Below are 23,269 nucleotides of genomic sequence, written 5' to 3'. Positions count from 1 at the left end.
GTGCGTGAGTGAAACGATTTCTTGCTTGGCTAACGACAGATTTTTGCCCATAAAATAATTCCCATAGCACATTCCTCACATTTCGGACATTTTTCCATACTCAAGTCATTATAGGGTACCTTTATGCAAAGTTTCACATCTCTATTTCATTGGGAAGTACCAAATCAATTTGATGAGTGAGTCAGTGAAAACGGCATATTTTAGGTGTCCAGTACTTGAATATGTTTGAAGGTAGGAATGTGAGATTTAGCATACCAGTACAGCTTTTGGATATCTCCCTAAATTCTAAATATCATGTTTCTACCCTTAATAGAATCGTTTTAACAGAGCCTCGAAATCGGCGATTTTACCCAAAACTCTTGTTCGTGTATAATATGCTTACGGCAGTGCAATCCAGTTTTCATTTTCTTCGCAGAACTTGGCTAACTGCCGTGCATGTTGATATATATGTTACTATTATAACATGCACATAGTAGAAGAAATTTGCTTTATTTATCTACGTATAAGTGGATACTGTGTATAGCTATCCTTACATCCGTAGTTGTCTGTAGTTATATTTTGTGGTCGCCATAAGTAACTTGAGTATACATAGATACTTTAACAGTGCAATTTCATTTAGATTCAGCACTTTTGCCCTATCAATTTTATTATTATCTGAACTGCAATATCCACTTAAAAAGTAACCAGCAGATGAGCTTCTATAATACCAATCACTCACTTTTAATTTATGACCACTCAGAATGTCCTATATTATTGAAACTCAATGAAACATATGTCTAAATATTCTAGAGATATTGCAGAAGAATTCGATATCCCATTGCAACTGTTAGAAAATGCAAAAATTAATAACATAAAGGATCATTGTCGTAACAACTTTGAACTTCGCATATAATTTGCATATTTTTTGCATAAGCTAATGTATTGATGAGTAACATGTTATTTGTCATTACATGTCTAACGATCAATCCACGTTTTCTTCTTTCTAGATTTCGAATTGGGCAGTACGTAATGATTCATGGAGATGTGATAAGCCATGTGAATATTAGTAACGTCCAACCTGAAGATGGTGGAATGTACAAATGCTCAGCATCGAACCGAGTAGGTGAAGTCAGCCACTCAGCTGATCTTCGAGTGTATGGTAAGTGATTATCATAAATTCTTTGCTATTAAATCGTTTCTACTGTGATGGACAAGCTAAGGAGATATGCTGTTGAAATCAAGGTCTACTGTCAAGTTTAAATATTTCATTTAGAAATAATTGTTTTCAAGAATAGAAATTCCTCACTTGCATATTGACTTCATAATTAACAGACTTAACAAAGGCAGTTGTAAGTGCATGTTTGTAAGGATTAAGTGCCAATAAATTGTCGTGTATTGAATAGTTAGTTACATTACACTTCAGAAGCAAACAACAACAAGTAATAAGTCTGTTGATGTTTCATAAATAAATATATTTTTAATAACTCTATAATGCTGAGTAAATTACAACCCATGAGAATATCCACAAGGGGTAATATACCCTTCTTTTGATGTTTTCTTACTTTTTTATTTTATTTTATTTTTTTGAACAGACTACGAGTAATTTATGTTATGACTCTTAGTCTGTCGTTGGTGCAAAGGTTTTTTTTTTTTTTTTTTCAATGTGAAATGTTGATCACTTCCAAATCTTTGTTTAAATATTTAAAAGGTTTCGCTTTCTTTAATTTGCTATTACTAGGTATATTTTAAAATTTTAGTTTGAAAAAAATTGAACCTCACAATTGTAGCTACGACTCATGGTCTAAGGTCATTGGTGGAGAAATATAGGACTTGAAATAAGATATGTAATGCTAATACCAATTAGTATGTAACAATAACAATTTCGTACTTCGAACTTTAGTCACAACTCATTGTTTTAGGTCATTAGTGGAAATCTATCCTTAGTGCAATCTGATTGACAAAACATTTTCAGACGTTTTTGAATTTGTTGTTTCAATATTTTATCATTTTCATTTATTTTGTTGGAAGATATTTCCTTAATTTTTTTTCCGGTTTGAAATTTTTGAACTCATTAAAAATTTTCAATTATTCTATTTAATCTAACTTCTGCATTTAATTAAATGTTTTTTTTTTAATTGTGATTAGAACTTTCAAATTTTAATTTGAAATTTTAAAAAGATTTTGAAAATATTTATTTAGATCTTTTAAGCACTGTTTTTAACTATGTTTCAACATTGTTGTTTAAAATGTTTCAAGTTTGATATCTTTTTGCACTCACTGAAAACTTTTGGAACATCTTTCATTAAACATTCTAGTTTAAAAATTGTTTGAATTTGTTGAAAATTAAATAATAATAATAATAATAATTTAGAAACTTTAAAAGATTTGTTTAATTTCTTTTCACTATCTGAAAGTTTATAGTTTAGTAAAATATTACAAACCGGAGATAAGAGTCGTTTCTAAAGAATCGAAGCTGTTTGGAACAAAAAGATCTGGAAACATTGTACACAAGAAGTGTTTAATCATTATGCAATCATACATCTGGGGACAAGTTCATGCAAAGTAGCAGAATTACACCATTTGTTTATTGTTGCTTTTGATAGTTTTGAGTTGTATTTGAAATAAAAAAATCACAAATTAATTAATTTATAATTTTAATTTTACTTTTTATAAACACATTGGTTGCTTATGGTTATTCTTAACAGCAAATGTTCATGTCGGACAAAGGATTATGATATTATTTATACAATTTATTTTGCACTTCTTGCACCAGTTTCTCTTTACAATATAATTTCATTTCGAAATCTATAGCAATTTCTATACAGGAAAAAAATCAATGTTTATATTTTCACAACTAATTGTTTGTTAATGCTAGTGGGTATCCAAAATCGGTGTAGATCAGCTTCACAATGTCCATGTGAATGTTGTACTAGATTCATTAAACATTTTTTTATATAGAATTTGCTTCTTTCGCAATATACTTCATCAGAATGCTTCACACACTCCCATGCATTTGCAAATTTATTCTACTCAGTGACAGGGTAATTTTTTTGTTACATATGCATAGTACCCTTCTTTCGTGGAAGCACCATTTGCTCACCAAGTAGTGTATGTCATTCTTACGTAAAAAAAACCACCATCGTAGCCGAGGTACAGAAACAGATCCATTAAGCATTATTTTAACTTTAACATGCAATGGCATTACAAACATTTCCGTATTAAAACTTAATTAGCAGCACCTTCGAACAAATTACACGGTACTAATATTTAAAACAGAAACTAAATAGTTCCTTTTGTTTATTAACTTCCACAGGTAGGTATCTTGAAGGTAAAACAACATTTATGATCTTCTAGAATCACAATCCGGAACCAAACTTTGTAACTCTGGATGACTTGCCTAAATATAATAGTGTATATATATCCTGGTGTAAAGTAGAAATCTTGGTAAATGATATCAGAACATCACGTCTGTTTAGAATATGTAAACAAGTAGTCATGATGATTTTATCGCTGATACAATTTTAACCAATACTTATATACGATAACAATGATGTATACGTCCTAAATGAATGTGATGCTATTCTTGAGACGTTGTATAACATTGTTCTGACACACATGATCGCATCATAATGATGAAATTCGTAGGTACAGTGGTACATTCCGCATCAAAAACAAAAAAAAAATAAAAAATAAAAATAAAAATAAAAATAAAAATAATAAATAAATAAAATAAAAAAATAAATTGCGACAGCTAACGCCGTGCAATTAGACCACCCATTATACACCTTCTTATCTCATAGTCATGCAGGTAAAGAGACCCCTTCTCTCTCCTCTTTTATTCTCTCCCATACTAAAATTAGCTAAGAACATGAGCGCAATTCTAATTTCAAACTACACATGTATTAGTTTCGACAAAATGAAATAACAAAACCGAGACGAAACAAGATTCATAAGTTGATGTAGGGAGAAACTGAAACACGCACAATGAAAAATTGAAACCAATGAATCTCTATTACACAGAGATTCAAAAATGAGGCAGAGGGAGACAGACAGACAGACAGAGAAAGAGAGAGAGAGGGGAAGAGAAAGAGGAGAGAAGAAGAAGAACAAGAAAAAGAAAAGGCAGAACAGATAAAACTGTGGAATTCAAACGTAGTAAGAAAATAACCTAACATTATAAAGGTCCGTTTCCAGAAATCCAACAGTAATATAAAAATAACGTTTGTTTGTACATTTTTTTCAGACCTATTCGAATACATAGAGGATGCTTTAAACATTCATTATGTCACTTTCATAATGGATAGCATACTCAATTTCCAGTAGAATTGTATATCTCCGAGACACATCTAGGATAATGTCAAAAGTTTAACACACATGCTTTGTTTCCGCGTGGTTCGATTGCAAATTGGGTAGTGTTCATTGCACGTTCTGATCCAAAATACATTTTAATATACCCAATAGATAACGTTGGTCATATCCTCCATTTCCGACTACTAATGCAAACTGAACAAAAAGCACCCAAAAGAAAAAAGAAAGAAAGAAAGAGAAAATTGAATGAGTGCTATTTTACTGTTAAATTTATGTCAAAAATATCCTATATTAAAAGTCCAAACTGCATCGTAATGAAAAGTTACAAATATTCGAAAGAAAAAGTTTATGTTCCTCATAGATGTAGCATGTTTCAAATTTCAAGGTGAATAAAACACATTGAATTATAGGATGGTAACAAATTTTGTGTCGAACTAGTATAAATAAAATTTTGTTTTCAAATAACTAAAGAGGTAACCATTTTCTAGTCTTTTCCGGATATGTATCTGTTCTGAACCTCCAGCATTGATTTCATCTCTTCCGGATATAACGTAATTTGCACAGATAGAATGAACACGCTAAGAGCTCAAACGGATTATCATGTCAGTCGGATGATGTTGGTTAGGTTATAGACCACCACTGGATCGAGGATTCAAATCCGTAGTGACCCGATAATTCGACTGAGACTCGGTAACCCCGAGGATAAAAAAAGATATTTTTTTATTCCCTTGCGTTTAAACAGTATTTCTGTCAGAGATGACCAGGACTGGGGATGTTATCCTGGGTTCTGAGCCAAGGGGCATTAAGTCATACGCCTATCGTTGCCACTAAATAAAACATGGCATGATGGTAGAGTGATGTATTTATTGGCGTGTGAAATATCACATAGTACATACTTTTGTTCCCGAGTTAGGCACAATCGAAACAATGGACAGAACACCAGCATAATAAATTCCGTTTAAATGGCAATTAAAGGTCAGTCTTGGACAAGAAAAATAATAAAATTTAATGAAGAGCGATGTTTTGCGACTATGCATATTTCACTTGTCTTGATAATAGTTAAAAATCTATAAAGAGTAGGTTTCTAGTATGACTGAATATTTTGAAAGAATATTTTTTTAAAGACTTTAGCGATTTACTTTATATTCCATAAATCCTATATTATTCATTCGTAACAGTATAGTATGGCAGTGCTATTTTACTGTTAAATTTATGTCAAAAATATCCTATATTAAAAGTCCAAACTGCATCGTAATGAAAAGTTACAAATATTCGAAAGAAAAAGTTTATGTTCCTCATAGATGTAGCATGTTTCAAATTTCAAGGTGAATAAAACACATTGAATTATAGGATGGTAACAAATTTTGTGTCGAACTAGTATAAATAAAATTTTGTTTTCAAATAACTAAAGAGGTAACCATTTTCTAGTCTTTTCCGGATATGTATCTGTTCTGAACCTCCAGCATTGATTTCATCTCTTCCGGATATAACGTAATTTGCACAGATAGAATGAACACGCTAAGAGCTCAAACGGATTATCATGTCAGTCGGATGATGTTGGTTAGGTTATAGACCACCACTGGATCGAGGATTCAAATCCGTAGTGACCCGATAATTCGACTGAGACTCGGTAACCCCGAGGATAAAAAAAGATATTTTTTTATTCCCTTGCGTTTAAACAGTATTTCTGTCAGAGATGACCAGGACTGGGGATGTTATCCTGGGTTCTGAGCCAAGGGGCATTAAGTCATACGCCTATCGTTGCCACTAAATAAAACATGGCATGATGGTAGAGTGATGTATTTATTGGCGTGTGAAATATCACATAGTACATACTTTTGTTCCCGAGTTAGGCACAATCGAAACAATGGACAGAACACCAGCATAATAAATTCCGTTTAAATGGCAATTAAAGGTCAGTCTTGGACAAGAAAAATAATAAAATTTAATGAAGAGCGATGTTTTGCGACTATGCATATTTCACTTGTCTTGATAATAGTTAAAAATCTATAAAGAGTAGGTTTCTAGTATGACTGAATATTTTGAAAGAATATTTTTTTAAAGACTTTAGCGATTTACTTTATATTCCATAAATCCTATATTATTCATTCGTAACAGTATAGTATGGCATGATTCATTACTTAAGTTTAAATCATAAACAAATATATTTTTAAATGAAAATTATTCATATTAATATCAAACCTTAGTACAGAGCATAGTAATTTTAAAAGAGAAAAATATGGATTTTAGCAAAATCGTATATATTAACAAAACTCAGTAATACTATTTGAATCATACAAGTTATTTACGATTTAACGTTTTAGGTGTTCTAATTTTAATTTTCGCATCAAAATATCCCAGTATAGAACGGTGACACAAATGCGTTGCTAATAATGTAAGGAAAATAGGTTTCCTCGCTTTTACTTGTAGAATGTTCTTCTTTTTTTCAGGTATTAACTCGTGTGGAAAGTCCGTTGTAGCGACAGTATAATGAGAAATTAGTTGCTTGGGAACTCCGTCTCTAGGCAGTCTTTCATTTTTATGATTCTGCTCTCAAGAACATCTAATTTCTTTCCTCAAACAAAAAACCCGTAGAGACACTTAATATGGTTCTCTGTTTTGCCTGTACGTTGTAGTAGTCTTTTAATAATACAGACAAAGTCATTCAAGTGTATAAAATTTATTATTTTTTTTAAGGGAAAGAATCTTACTTTCAGATTATTGTACAAATTATTTCAAGGTAATACACATTAGATCACCAACCCATGCTCTAACCATGTTGTTTTCTTTATAAATTAATCATTTCAACAACGGAAGGATCAATCAACAGTACATTTTCTTCCTGAGTTTCATACCATGAGCATTCATTATTAAAAATCAAGAAAGACAGTTCTCAAAAATGAATTACAAACCACTTAACATTTGTTTACATCATTATTAACGAATATTATACCTAGGTATATAGGGTTACTCAAAAAGCACGCCAGTTTTATTACATGAAAATTATGAACTTTACTTTTTGTTCAAAACACACTTCATAAACATGTTCATCACACATTCCGAATTCAGGTATGGTGAATGATATCGGGTATATGACCTCCTCTACTGCTCTGGCATGCAATAACTCTAACGGATTACATTGGACTAATAGCCACACTGTCAGGAACCACCACAATATTTTGCTCACAACGATCACTACGACAAAGCCCAGGACTTTAAAATTCACTGGTGAACCCGTTTCAATGAACTTTTTCATACGTCTAGGAACTGTTGATTAATTCGGTGCCTCATTTCGCCCTAGAACCACGCGAAGCAGCCTGACAGTTGCTGCATAACTTTCTCTGTTCTGATAAAAGTTGTTCACAATTAGCACACGTTGCGCTATAGTAAACTGCTCCATGGCTAGACACAGACTGGATAAATGCGAGAAATTCAGACTAAGGCGACAATCAGAATGCTTGTGGGTAGAGGAACAATACAAAACAATGTCGGCGACCGAGAACTAAAAATTTGCCAGACGATCCGAAACTGGCGCGCGTTTTGTATAACGTTATAGAATGCAGCATTCTTAACTTACACAATGGAGATGGTTGATTTCATACCAACATGAATATTTTACAATGGAGTTAATTGCCTGAGCGATCTGCAACCCAACTTCCTACCAGGCTGGTTTGGTTGCCTATTATTACAGGGGATATACAATTCCATACTTAGTCTCAACGGCGAGAAATAATAAAGCTCTATTTTACAGTTGAAAACGTTGACTAAGAGGTCGCCTGACTTCAATCATGCTTCCAGATGTATCAAAAGGTAATGATATCTGTAATGTACCACTATGAGCAAAACAAAAATACGCGTTTCTTTATTCTGAAGTTTTTTTGAGAATATCTCCGTTTTTTTATATGTTCGAAATTTCGGAAGGTTTCACCAGTAGGACAGAGGTATTAGCTTAAAATAAATAAAATGGAAGCAAAAAAGAATTAAATGGACAGAAATATCGAGAATTACCAACTCTGCTAAGCTGGGAAATTTTCAAGAACGCGAGGGAATTCTGCAGTTCAACACGAAGCAGCGACATCTATGTCATTGAGAGAAATGTGGATTAAATCTACAAACGAAACTTTTAACGAAACATTTCTAATATGTCTTATTACGTGTATTATCTGCAAACTCCAAATATATGAATCTGTGCTAAGTATTAACGTATAGATAGAGCAAAAAGTGGAAATTACCTATGGAAAAGGAAGAATTGGTAGCGCGACCTTAATGAAAAATAATCTTTACTGTAGAACAAGCTCAGTTATCGTAAGAAAACAAATAGCTCAGTTAGTTAAAGCAACTAGTCTGTATGCCGAAGGTAGTGGGTTTGAACCCTATGGAAGTGCCAGTGCCATTGTCACTTTTATTACTATTGTTATTTTTTTTCTATGTGGGAAAGAATAAATTTGTAACATATTTGTAAAACTCATTATGATACCAAAAAACAAAAAAATGTCGATGTCGCACTTGCATTAGTGTCCCTAATTTTGTTTGCAAACAGTTGTGTAATAATTTCCCCTGTGCTCACTGCTCACTATATGCTCGCTGGTGCATAACGAATGTTTTCCAGTAAAAGTTAATTCTAATTTGGAGAATTTTATAAAGTTTCACAATGTTTATCACTAGAGTCTTCAATCTTCTAGTTTGGATATTTTGATAACAGCTTTCCCTATTAAATGTTAAATTTTCCCAAGATGTTTAATTACGGAAAAGTTTTACAATGTATTTGTCTTGAATTGAAATTGTTTTGAATTTACCACATGAGGTAAATAGCCCGAAGGAGGAGAACTCAAGTAGTTGATGTTCTATGTAAAAGCAACCAATTTTAGAATGATGATGCTTCTTACTTTCAGCACATAAGCTTTACGATAGAGAGTCAGACAGAGAAAAATCCTGTTTTTTCCTCCCCTATGACAACCCATCTTCAAGCTCTACATACCATGGTTCGTCTCACAAAGTTTCGGTGCACCAAAGTCATTTATATAATAATAATAATAATAATAATAATAATAATAATAATAATAATAATAATAATAATAATAATAATAATAATAATAATAATAATAATTGTGAATATGCCATCCTTACATAGTGTAATAACCTTAGACCTCTTAGTTTAAAAAGCTTTCTTTAGTAATTATTTGAGCAACCATGTAGGAGGGTGTACGACGTTTTATTTTATCCCTCTCATTTAAGTACCCTTCCAACAGAAAGTAATTTCTGGTAAGCAGGGCAGACAAAATGAATAATAAATATATTTACAGCATCCTCTTCCCCTTCATGATTGGAATATCGCGTAGCATTTTTTATTCTACTAAAAATGGCCCTGTTCGGCTAGGGGTAGGTAACTAAAGAAATGCGTAATATATAGCGCCCCTTAATTGTAATATTACGGCTTATTTATTTGTTCGAGGGAGCCGCTACACAATCAAGGGTGACAAAAAGAATAGGAAAAGTGTCTATTGATTCCGGTGGCGGATCCAGCACGAACTCCTGGAGGGCAGGGAAGTGAAAGATTCTTTTGATGATGTGAAGCTGTCACAAATTACCACTTAACTAAACTAAACATAATAGTGGGGTGAACCGGAATCCAGCCAGTTTAAATTGATGTAAAAGTTTAATTTTTGGCTTCATATTAAAGTTTTGGTTTCAAATGAGAATTTCAGTCGGAGTGGTCAATGATCAAATCTTGTGGGACTCTTCAGTGTATGCTAATACAGCCTCCTTATGGAAAAAGGCAAAAATATTAAAATGTTTATATCTATAGAATTTTTCGTCTATTTTAAAGAAATGTTTGGCTCCGTATTAAAGTATTGGTTCCAAGTGACAATTTCAGTCCGACTGGAGAATGATCAAATCTCGGGGGGGGGGACTCTTCAGTATAGGGGCTACTGCTTCCTTATGAGAAAAGGCAAAAATATGAAAATGCTTATAACTTTCGAATTTTTCGTCTATTTTAAAGAAATTATTGGTTTCGTATTAAAGTCGTGGCTTCAAATGACAATTTCAGTTGATGTGGACAATGATCAAATCTCGGAGGGCTCTACGGTGTAGGGGTTTCGGCTTCTTTGTGAGACAAGATTCACGTAGTTGATATTGCAAAATTCTTTTGTATAGATGAGTGGAAACTTGCACCATTTGGTTAATTTTAGCTCTTATATTTGCAGATTGAAATTCCAAGCAATAGTTACTTCCAAAGCTAAAAGAAGGCACTTACTAGTTTCATTAAAATGAAATGTGTTTTATGAGAAGTTGTCATGGAGCAGACGGACGAACAGGCACCCAAACGTTGCTTAAGTCGGACGGTTGAAACTCGTAAAGCTCGCATCAATTATTATTATCATTATTATTATTATTATTATTATTATTATTAGTAGTAGTAGTAGTAGTAGTAGTAGTAGTAGTAGTAGTAGTAGTAGTAGCAGTAGTAGTAGTAGTAGTAGTAGTAGTAGTAGTAGTCTTAGTAGTAGTAGTAATACTACTGCTACTATTACTACTACTACTACTACTACTACTACTACTACTACTACTAATAATAATAATAATAATAATAATAATTATTATTATTATTATTATTATTATTATTATTATTATTATTATTATTATTATTATTATTATTATAGAGCATTCACCTTTGGTGCATGGAGTCCGTGGCTTCATTCCAATTCGCACAAAGTGAAATTTGAGGTGGACAAATCTTACCGTGTGCACGAGTTTTCTTAGGATTTTCCATTTACCTCCCACTTTCTTCATTTCACCATTTCATTCATCATCATTCTCCCTTAGCGTAGGTGCATAATCGTGCAACGTTAAACTAGATATTCCGTTTAATTTTAATTTCAATAATAATAATAATAATAAACAATTAATTCAACTGAAAGTACTCTAATTTATGTTGACGGCTATTATCATAAATATACAACCATTATGAAAACAATGCTTTGAGTAGAAAGATAAATTCTAAAAAATCGTACAGGAAAGAAAAATCGTACAGGGACCTACCCTTGTTTTGGGAGTAGGGCGGAAATAAAAAAACACTATAGGAAATACTATAAAAATCTTAAACTAAAATTTGGTGCAGATAAGTTGAACGGTATGGCCTCTAGGCGAGTGCACAGAAAAGTGTACCGAACGGGCGGACGAACAGATGGACATGTATCGAAAATAACTTTTTCGGTATTAGGGGCCATAATACGTGTAAATTCGTTGAAATCTCAAATTCGATTTTTTTTTCGATCACCATTCTTTCTTCACTTATTTGTCGCATCAAAGTAAAAGGAACTCAGAACTACAGATAAGAGACACCTACTTTGCACATAGACATTTATTGATTTAAAATCGTATTAGTCTGTGTAAAAAGTCATTACACTTCCAATTGAAAGGTTTTACCATGACTAGCGGCATATCAATGAAGAGACGGAAGTTTTCACGAAGTAAATGCATTCAGAAGTCTAGACTGCATTACACCTATCAGCCTGTTTTTTCTTCTGCAATTGTTGACAGCTGTAATTTCGTCCAAACGCTTCATGAAATAATTCTTGATTGACCTCATTGTGTCAGTAGTTTAGTATTGTTCTCTTCAGACTTGGTTGAAGTTTTGTCTTAACGGTTATACATTTTTTTTATTTCATCGTTACACGTAAGAATAAAATGTTGTGGTGAGTGGACAGATTCGAACCTACGAACATTGAGTTTTCTTTCTTCCAACACTTTACCAATGGACCAAGCTTTGTCTTCACGTCAGCGCAGGGTTACAGGGTTTATTACGATTTAAATAAAATGGCTGGGTGTTAGAGTTTCCTGCTCACATATTTCGATAAAGAAAAAGCCATTGCTTCGTAGATACGTAGAACAATGTCTAGATACACATTTTAGAAGAGTGCATTTTGGTGTATATAATAATTTCATGCCAGATAGAGGCTGGATAAGTTTTGATAAAATGTTTCATATGTAGTTCTCAATAATAGGCTTGCTGTTCGGGGTCAAGTTCTAAGGTTCAGCATTGAGTTTCTGCTATTATTATACCTTCTAACAATATTGGCAGTGGACAAAAGCTAGCTCGTGTTGAAGCTTTTTGCTCCTAATTCAGTAATTTTTCTTTATTACTTAATTAATATATTGAAAATATATTTGTCAGCAGGCACCTATGCCGTAATTTATTTCAAGAGCGGTCCAAAGCTATTTGGGGAGTCCGATTTCAATATTAGGATAAATTATAATAAAATTTAAAAATAATCCCCAAAATTAGGTTAAATTTACAGAGAAGTTGGGATTTCAGAGGGGGTACGGACCTCCTGGACCCACCTCTAAATGCGTCCTTGTTTGTGAGTAATGTTTTCTCATTTTGAAACTCTCAAAAACTTCGGATATATAAAGGAAACGAGTTATTTTCGACAAAATATCTCTTCAAGGAGACGCGACAGTTTTATTGCACATGGTGGTATCCCACGTTAAAAGCAAGAATTCCTTCCCTTTGGTTCTCTGCCATTGTGCTCTATCCAAAGGTTACGTTTGTAAAATATTACTCCTAAGAACAAGCGTAATTGGCAGATAGCAATACTGAACAGAACTTCACAGAAATTTATGCTGAACTTACGTTTATAGCTACCCTTTGCTGATTTGCCCTCAAGGTCAATCGAGTGGTAATTCAGTTCCGTCCCTGTACTTAAGCCATGCTCGTATTACTTCGAACAGTTATGATGATGAAAAGCATGCCTCGTAATATAACAGACTTCTTTCGCGTAAGAAATCGAAACTCAGTTGGTCAGAGCAACTAGTCTGTACGAATTAGATTGTTAGTTCGAGCCCAGTACGAGTAAGGGTTTTTATTACTATTATTCTTCTCTTTTTTATGTGAGGAAAGATCAAATTGTGACATCGCGATATCAAATTATTTGGTTAGGTAACTTTGTCTTAGCTAAACTTTAAATACTGTATCAGTAACCGTCGAAATTATTTCACTAACCGATCAGTCACTGAACATTTCAAACACGTCAAACCAATGGCATGACATATTGGTTAAACTCTCCTCCGCAGTTCTTAGTTATGCGTCCGTACTTTCAGGGGCGCACCAAGGGCCGGACGACTGCCCGGGTCGCCAGAGAAAGATGGACGCCGAAACGAGCCTCAAATTTTATAATGTGTTTTCCACTGACTTTTATGGTTTATATTCTTGTAAAATAGCGGCAATTACATAATCTTCTTCCATTTCACCATAGAAGAAGAGAATTTCATAATACTAAGGAGGCTGTATCGGCAAATGGAGAGATGGCATGTAGAATAAAGAGTGAAAGGGGAGTAAGTATTGTTTGTTTGTTTGCTTGAGTTTAGCGATCCACGGTATTCCTTAATGGCCAAAGGAGATGTTTATACTAATTATAGGGTAATACGAACTACTTTTATCGTTCAACAGTAATTCACCGGGAATTAGACCCGGGACCATAGAAGACAGGCGTGATAGCCACTAAACCAAACAAAGGAGCGGTGGCGGAGTTCGTTGTTTATGCGGGCCATATTCTTTCTCAAGTTTTCCTAGGTAATGAATGTCTTTTTGAAAAATGGGTTTAAAATATTAAAAACACTATGACAAAATGTAAAATATAGGCTAGTACTAGGGAGAGGGCGCCAAAAAGCACTTTGTCCGGGCGAAAATTTGGCCTGGTCCGCCCCTGCGTACTTTCTATATATATTTTTTGGCCTTGCAGCTTGTGCGGTCCCCACGCCACAGGGTTGCGGGGGTGCTATTTACGCCTATGCTTCGAACGTATTTCAATAACTGTTTAAGAAATTCTACCATCAGCGTGGAAACGGGAATATATATTTTTCTAATAGTCCCATAGAGCTTTCACCCAGAACGCCAGATGCAATTTTTCAGAATGGGCTGTGGATAAGTATAAGGAGGATCTGATGTTTCCTAAGTAAGTTCCTTTCAGAAAGTTTGCTATTTTTTTAACGGTGATGTAAATTAACATACTCATCGTTATTAACCCGACAACAAACCCCCCTGGACAAATCCCTCTAGAGCAATGATCGGCAAAAGTTTATTCTGTCTAATTTTATAGGCGACCCAAGGGTGAAACACTTGTTAACGAAAGCAATGCTGTGTATACACTGCCTTGCTTCCGACAAAATATAAAGTGCTTTGTAATCTTTAGACACTTTTCCTATTCTTTTTGTCACCCTTGGTTGTGTAGGGCGGCCTCGAACAAATAAGAAAAAAGTAATATTAAAGTCAAGGGGCGCTATAAATATATCAGGTATTTTTTTTTTGTTACCTAACCATAACGGCCTACGGTCGTCTTCGGTAGAATAAAAAATGCTACGTGATATTCCATTCTCGGAGGAGGAAAAAATACTCTAAATATATTTCTTATTCATTTTGTCTGTCCTGCTTGTCAGAAATTATATACTTTCTCTTGGGAGGGTGCTGAAAAGAGAGGGGCAAAATAAAACGTCGTGCCCATTCATAAATTTTAAATTTTGTTACGTGGTTGCTCAAATTATTACTAAAGAAAACGCTTTAAACTAAAATATCTAATGTTTCTAGATTATGTAAGTGTGGCATATTCAGGAATAATAATAATAATAATAATAATAATAATAATAATAATAATAACAATAATATTAAATATGAATGTCTTTGGAGAGCCGAAATTATGTTACACGAATCATTACATGTAGAGCTATAAGATGAGTGGTCACAGGGGATTTTTCTCTGTCTGATTCTGTAACGTAAAGATTATGTGCTGAAGGTAAGAAGCATCATCATTCTGCAATTAATTGTTTTTAAGTAGAATATCAGTTACTTCAGTTCTACTCCTTCGGGATACTTACCTCATGTGGTAAATTCAAAACAATTTCAATTTAAGACAAATACATTGTAAAACTTTTCGGTAATTAAACATCTAGGGAAAATTAAACATTTAATAGGGAAATGTGTTATAAAGTATCCAAAAAAGTAGATAGAAGACCATCTAGTGATAAACATTGTGAAACTTTATAAAGTTCTCCAAGTTAGAAATTCTCAAAGTAAAATTAACATTTGCTGGAAAACATTTGTTATGCATCAGTGAGCATGTAGTAAGCAGTGAGCACAGGGGAAATATTTACGAAACTATTTGCAAACAAAAATTAGACACTAATGCAAGTGCGACAACGATATTTTTCCTTTTTTCCGTATCGTCATGGGTTTTACACATATGTTACAATTTAATTCTTTCCCACATAAAAAATAAAACAACCATAGCAATAAAAATGGCAATGGCACTGGCAGTTCCATGGGGTTCGAACCCACTACCTTCGACATACAGACTCATCGCTTTAACTAACTAGCTATTTGTTTTCTTACGTTAATTGAGTCTGCTCTACAGTAAAGATTATTTTTCATTAAGGTCGCGCTACCAATTCGTCCTTTTCCATAGGTAATTTCCACTTTTTGCTCTATCTATACGTTAATACTTAGCATAGATTCATATATTTGGAATTTGCAGATAATACACGTAATAAGACATATTAGAAATGTTTCGTTAAAAGTTTCGTTTGTAGATTTAATCCACATTTCTCTCAATGACATAGATGTCGCTGCTTCGTGTTGAACTGCAGAATTCCCTCGCGTTCTTGAAAATTTCCCAGTTTAGCAGAGTTGGTAATTCTCGATATTTCTGTCGATTTAATGCTTTTTGCTTCTAATTTATTTATTTTAAGCTAATATCTAACCCAAGTATTAAAAACTGGTTTGTTGTTAACTTGTCCTACTGGTGAAACCTTCCAAAATTTCGAACATATATAGAAAACGGAGATATTTTCAAAAAACTTCAGAATAAAGAGACGCGTCATTTATTTTGCTTACATTTGTGCGTCCTACTCGTATACAATTTTGGGTAAATTAGATTGATGTTTAACTTAAATGAATTATTACGAAGTAGTAGAATAAAAGATGGGAGGAAACTGAAGAAGCTAGGAGAAAACCCATAGGCACGATTTTTTCCACATCAGACAAAGACGGCCAGGAATCAAACCAGAGACCTACTACATTGACAATGATCACTTTATCAATGAGCCTTTACGCATTCTGTCAGGTGAACAATGACTATCTTTTATTAATATTTGTAACAATAGATATCCTTAGACCTTAAAGACCATTAGAAGTAGAAATTAACGCTTTGTATGGTAATATCGTAATGATACTCTTAAATTTACCTTAAAAAACAGTATTTGTCTGACTGGCAGTAATGTTTGGTTTACAGTTAATGTTACTTTTGGCGTTTAATATAATACCTGTATATTGGAATACAATTACTCACAAGGGAACATCTTATATTGATAGTAGCATTACCCAATCAAACAATACGCAACTGATAGAGTAGTGAAGAAAAGTGAGAAATCGAAAGTATTACAGGCCGACACCCAGAAACACAGGAGATACAGAGGAAAGAAGGATTTAGAATCATGTGAAGGTAGCAATGCAAAAGGCACGCTGACACAGAAAGAACGCCAATATGATTAAAATAATCAAACTGTCATTTAAACAACAACATAGTAAGCAAATATTGTACCCACAGACATGCTCAATAACATCATATGTAATGCTATGCTGCAGACTGAGCAAAAATGAAGTTTTGTTAAATGGCAAGGGGCACAAATTGCAGTTGTAAGATCACCTAGACAAATGCAACCCAACTTACACGTAACTTTCAGCGGCACTGACAGCAGTTGGTAGCCCTGATCCTGGTGTTTATCCAGGAAAAATTGTAAAGTAGGTGACTAACAAAACAGTTCTCCATTCTAGGATGGATCTCTATGGTTCGGATCGTGTTTTCCAAAGAACACCATAAATTTATCTTAATATTGCTGTGTATGTAATGTATTATTTCTTTATATGCTGTATGTTTAGAGAAATAAAAATACTGACAACGCATGAATCAGAAAATGCTTGAAGGTAGCTGAAAATATCAAATCTAGAACAGCTGCTGGAAATAAGTTAGTAAATGATTCCCTTCATTGAGAGACTTTCTCCTATTCTCTTCATTCCAACATCTTTTCCTTTCTGGAGGAGAGAATATCTTTCTTGTCACACTGAGTATGTATTGAAATTGAAATTGAAACATTTGAAAAAGTTTCAACCTGGCCAGGATTCGAACGCGGGCTCACCGAACAGAAATACAATACGCTAACCTCTTACATACCGCGTCACTTAACCTTTTATCTAAACTTTTAGCTAGTTAAAATCGTCCCATGTAAGATTATAGAAACTCCTAATGCTCGTATGAAAAGACGTTCCTCATGAGTGTCACAATGACTTACTCAAGATTTCCTTCTTTAACTCAAAAGCAAGTTATATAGTCCTTCGTCAATGAGGAAAATATCACGAAACGTTCTTCAAGTTGAGGCTACCTCATCGTTTTCAACTGCTCCCGATTTACACTACTACTATTCTTCATCATCGTAACTTCTAATTTCCAAAGAAGAAGAGCCGGCAGCATTTACGCAGATCCCAAGAGTTTCAGTGCTCGCGCGCTACCCTAGCCAGCTCTTTGAAGTTGGTCATGTAAAATGTACAGACGAATTTGAGGAAGAGAACAGAACCTAACCAACCCCTGCGGTGCTTCTAACTCGTTCTCCTCCTATTATTATTATTATTATTATTATTATTATTATTATTATTATTATTATTATTATTATTATTATTATTATTATTATTATTACTTTTACTATGGATCCGTATAGTAAAACTGCAAGCTTATTTTAATGAAAAAAGTGTTATAAAAATTTTTAAAAAATCCTTGGGCAAGGATTAAACAGTACTGAGATTTACATATGATGTTCATTATACAACACGCTCTGAACCAGATAGATTGGTCTCATAATGGAGAAATGTTCGTGCGTCATCTACTCACAATTTTACTCCCATACAGACTTGACTCAGTGCTACCAACTGCTGTGAGTGCCGAGAAAATCTACGTGTAAGTTTGGTTGCATCTGTCTAGAAATTCTCATAACTGCAAAAGACCTGGACCCCAAGTAATGGAATTAGAACACTTAGGGGGGAGATACTTTTGCGGCTGGGTGTACATATATGACCATGTAAAGCTTCTCAAAATAATAATTGAGACATCACTGGTCCGTCGTCATCTTATTCTGCATTTATCGAGTAGCTACTTCTCTGAGAAACGAATATTTTGACCAGGCTATTACTGCGTATAAGATGGTATCGTGATTCACTGGACTATGTAGCGTTATACCATTGATCAGCGGTCTATTGCTCAGCAAATAGACATGTGCACATTGCAGTCATTATCGATTATGCCATGCCGTAAACATTAATATACGTATAGACATGTTCTGCGGAGGCCAATATCTAACAGCATGGTAAAATACGTGCTCAGACACACCGTGCTGTGTCCACTCTTAACGTCTGTTTACGTCTCCTGTTAATGATGCCACAGTTTGCGCCCTGTCATATTCTACCATCCTCGACAATCTACGAATTTCAACAATTTGAATGGAGTGTGGCTTCCATATTCCAAATCGTTTCGTGCAGATGTTACCATCCTTTTCCCAACTTTCGTAGACGCTAAGCACAGCAACTCTCGAACACGGGACACGTTACGCTGTTTCCGAGATGCTCGTTTCCAGCCCTCTAGCTATCACAACCTAGTCCTTATTAAACACTAATATATCGCCGGCCTTCTCCATTCTACTCACAAGCATCACACTGACTGATCGATCGAGATTCCTGTCACGGTCTGGCAAGCAGTTCTGCTGTGCACCGTACTTCTTACGCGAGTCCAATGACTTCATTCAAAATGTAGCTGGTGGTCATAATGATTTGGTTGATCAGTGTATACGAAAATGTGTTTTGTATCATCTTTACGTATCATGGCATGGAGATACAAAAAGAATATTTTACTCTTCGTATGTTAAAATGGTTTACCGTACGTATATTTTACATATTGTGCTTGTTCCTAATTTAGGGCATCCAATAATTATAACATATTCACACTATGACTACATCTTCAATTCTCTGTTCTGTTAAATATAACACTATTTAACTTCATCTAAAAAAGGTATTTTTGGTGCTGACACAGTATCATGAAACAATTAGGGAGCAACTTTAATTAAGAGGAAGAGAACCTCGATATAGGAAACTGGAAAACTAAGGAAAACATTTCTGATGATATATTAGCTAACCAAACTTTATCGGGCCGGCCATGTCCTTTCTCAGTTGCCGGAGAATCAGTTTAGAACAAATGTGTTGGCTATCTGAAGCTCAACAATAGAAGGTAGTCTCCATACAAATGGTAATAGTCTTCTTACAAATGGAATTATGTTATACTGCAGTTAAAAGTAATGTTTCGCATGTCTCCCTTCCATGTCCAAAACTAATGATAGACGCTATAAGCAATGCACATGACACTGCATTGACTGATTCCAATTTCCGCAGAAAGCTGTAAAAGTCTCCTTTGTCGGACTTCTGGTCATCGCTGCCAGCACCATTGGTGACGTTCCTCCATTTGTTGATGTATTTGATCTTCCAGCTCTCCGTTCGTCGAAAACTGAACTTATCCTTCTGAATTTCTAGATAAGTTTGACCACGCTGGCAAGGGTTATCTGTGTTTTGGAGGTTACGTTGAATGTTTATGCTACGTGAAGAGTGGTACCATTCCCAGCATAAAGAATTATGTCAGTCCGTTCTTCCTCCGTTAATTGTATATCTTTTCCATGGGTTCACCTGCCTGAAATAAAAAAAAAATACACATTAGTCACCGTTTAGTCCGTTTGTATGGAGAACTTATGACTCACTCGGTATATTTAGTTTGAGAAATACGTAATGTGAGCGGAACTTACTTTTGATAATTGAAAATTAATTACTGTTACTTTAAATTATGCAATTAACAAACGCAATATAATGCATTTTATTCGCTATCGTGAGATTTATCATGAAAAATTACTCGCACCATTTTACACTGAATTTAGTCTACTTTTAATTCCATAGTTTCATCATAAAGCACATTCTGCATTCTATTTGTAATGCCAGAACTATGCGTAACGCCTATTCCTTAAAGTAAACAGTCAATCTAATAAGTGGCACTACATGCGCTGCCTGATGCCAAAAGATGTCGTTAGCGTGCAAAAAAGTCGTAGATTTAATAGTATTGTGACAATTAAATTGCAATAAAAGAACTGCATTGTATCAATTTAATTATTTCAAAATAGGATAACCTATAGTGTATAGTGGACCAAAGGATGGGCGTTACAACTAGTAATATAAATTAGTTTTCTTGTAATTAATATCAAGTTACAAACATTGAAAATTATATGAAGAATTCAATTTTGAGTAAAAAACGACGTATTTACCTTTTATGGAAAGATATTTTGTTTGATAATTAGAAGGGGAAGGGATTGCATATGGTTTGTATTATACATTATTGTGTATTTCACAACTATTTGAATCTTACAAGGGACATCACCCAATTGTCCGGCTCCGATTTCAACGAATTTTTTTTTGGCTGATAGAAGACATGTATATATTATTTGTTATGACAGAAATTTTTGCCATGGTGCATGATTTCTATTTTTCTATAATTTTAAGTGTTGTGATGTGGTTATTAGAGATTACTGCAGAAGTCCCTTACTACTCTTTGTAAACGGAGTGTTAATGAAACAACAACCATGTAGATACATATAAGGCCTAGGGGGAAGTCGTATGGTATGTATGAACTTGACGGCAGCCATCCTGAAATCCGCCATTTTAAATTAAGATCAAGTTTCTTAAATAGGAATAGGGTAATATGATACATAATTTCGGGCTACAATTTAATCAGGAAGACAATGGTGAAGTTAGTTTTAAGATACTCCCATCTGAGGAAACGTTACTTGCATATTAATTGTTTATACTTACTATGTGCGTAAGTCCCTTACCTCCGCTTCAAACCCGCGTATTAATGACAATAAGTGGATAAAATCTTTGGTAATATATATTATGCCTAGAGAGAAGTGATACGGTAAGGGTATCCTTGATGGCAGCCATCTTGAAATACGCCATTTTTAATTAAAGTGGTTTTGAAAAATGAAAACCATAGCACGCGACACGTCATTTTAATAGTAAATTTTCCCAAAAGTAAATAGTATGCTTATTTTTGTTCTATAGTTAACCAGTATGAATTTAGGACTGCTTCTAATGTACACGAAACGTCCATTATTCGATCTTTCAAATTGGCAATACTCCTAATTTTCGCCACATGTTTTAAGATTCTAACTGGCACATTGCAATTGTTGCCATGGTTCATGTTTTCTAAATGTATTACATTTCTTTAAGAGTTGCGATTTTTACTTGGTGAATAGTGTTGGAATAAGCATTCTTTCTGAATGCATTCTTTCTGAATTTTGAAGACTTGCCATGTAATTATTATTTATTTCCTATGCCATATAATTATTTATTTCCTATACCTGCCCTTCAAAAACTCGTTTACTGACATGAATCATCGCACAACGAAAGAACTCCAACTTTGCATTTTGGTATTACCGAAGACGTAGCTTGTAATGGATAGTAAATGAGAGGAGAAATCAAATGAAAATCCAGTTCAAAAAGGAAAACGAAATATGATGTGTAAATTAATGGTCTTTTGTTTTGTTTCATATTTATTTCTTTATTGTATATTTGTTTATTTTCTATGGCAATTTTTTTTTAGCTAGTTAGACAAAAAAGTCATTCATTTTCTAGTGATTGATTTCGATGGTTCATGTTTGTAGGATTTATAATCAGTATTGATCAGGAACTCGATTAAGTTACACCTCTTTATAAATAAGTTACCTGTATTCATATTATGTTTATGGTACAAACAGTGTGTTGGGAACAGTCACATTATGCCTCTTTGATATTTTCTATCATAGCTGCTGTTTCTTTAAAGTTGTATTTATTAATCATATTTTATTGTTTGTCGTTTGCGCAACATGTAGGCTACATTTCTTGATAAGTTTGTGTTCGTATGACACCAATTTGTTTTAATTTCATTTGCATTTCTTTACGTCACATAGTTCCATAGATTCCTCATGTATTCTGGTTTAAAATAAATAATTACAGTGTAAGTCTTCAAAATTCAGAAAGATTGATTAATGCTTATCCCAACACTATTCATCAAGTAAAAATCGCAACTATTAAAAGATGTAATAAATTTAGAAAACATGAGCCATGGCAACAATTGCAAAGTGCCAGTTGGAATCTTAAAACATGCCATGAAAATTAGGAGTGTTGCCAATTTGAAAGATCGAATAATGGACATTTAGGTACATTAGAAGCAGTCCTAAATTCATACTGGTTAACTATAGAACAAAAGTAAGCAAACTTTTGGCTTTTTGGGAAAATTTACTATTAAAATGACGTGTCACATGCTATGGTTTTCATTTTTCAAAACTTCACTTTAATTCAAAATGACGTATTTCAAGATGACTGCCGTCGAGGTTACCCTTACCGTATCACTTCTCTCTAGGCATAATATGTATTACCAAAGCTTTTATCCACTTATTATCATTAATACGCGGGTTTGAAGCGGAGGTAAGGGACTTACGCACAAAGTAAGTATAAGCAATTAATATGCCTGTAACGTTTCCTCAAATGGGAGTATCTTAAAACTAACTTCACCATTGTCTTCCTGATTAACTTGTAGCCCGAAACTATGTATCATATTACCCTATTCCTATTTAAGAAACTTGACCTTAATTTAAAATGGCGGATTTCAAGATGGCTGCCGTCAAGTTCATACATACCATACGACTTCCCCCTAGACCTTATATGTATCTACATGGTTGTTGTTTCATTAACACTCCGTTTACAAAGGGTAGTAAGGAACTTCTGCAGTAATCTCTAATAACCACATCACAACTCTTAAAAATTATAGAAAAATAGAAATCATGCACCATGGCAAAAATTTCTGTCATAACAAAT

At 33.9% G+C, this 23,269-nt stretch overlaps 1 protein-coding gene across 4 annotated transcripts in view; it reads left to right on the top strand.

Moving 5' to 3' along the window:
- The window catches only part of LOC145688485 (cell adhesion molecule Dscam2-like), a gene marked incomplete at its 5' end in the record, with an annotated part of 1,010,929 nt that overhangs the window by 597,974 nt on the left and 389,686 nt on the right, over positions 1-23,269 (top strand). For all 4 annotated transcript variants that reach the window (XM_081762790.1, XM_081762793.1, XM_081762792.1 and 1 more), the window contains 1 exon segment: positions 987-1,138. In XM_081762790.1, the coding sequence (XP_081618916.1) occupies positions 987-1,138 (152 nt within the window).

This window comes from Thermobia domestica, chromosome 6 (genome assembly GCF_964235325.1).
Source record: "Thermobia domestica chromosome 6, izTheDome1.hap1.1, whole genome shotgun sequence".
Classification (NCBI taxonomy): Eukaryota; Metazoa; Arthropoda; class Insecta; order Zygentoma; family Lepismatidae; genus Thermobia; species Thermobia domestica.
The sequence above is the reverse complement of the archived record's forward strand: the minus strand, read 5'-3'. Positions and strand labels throughout refer to the sequence as shown.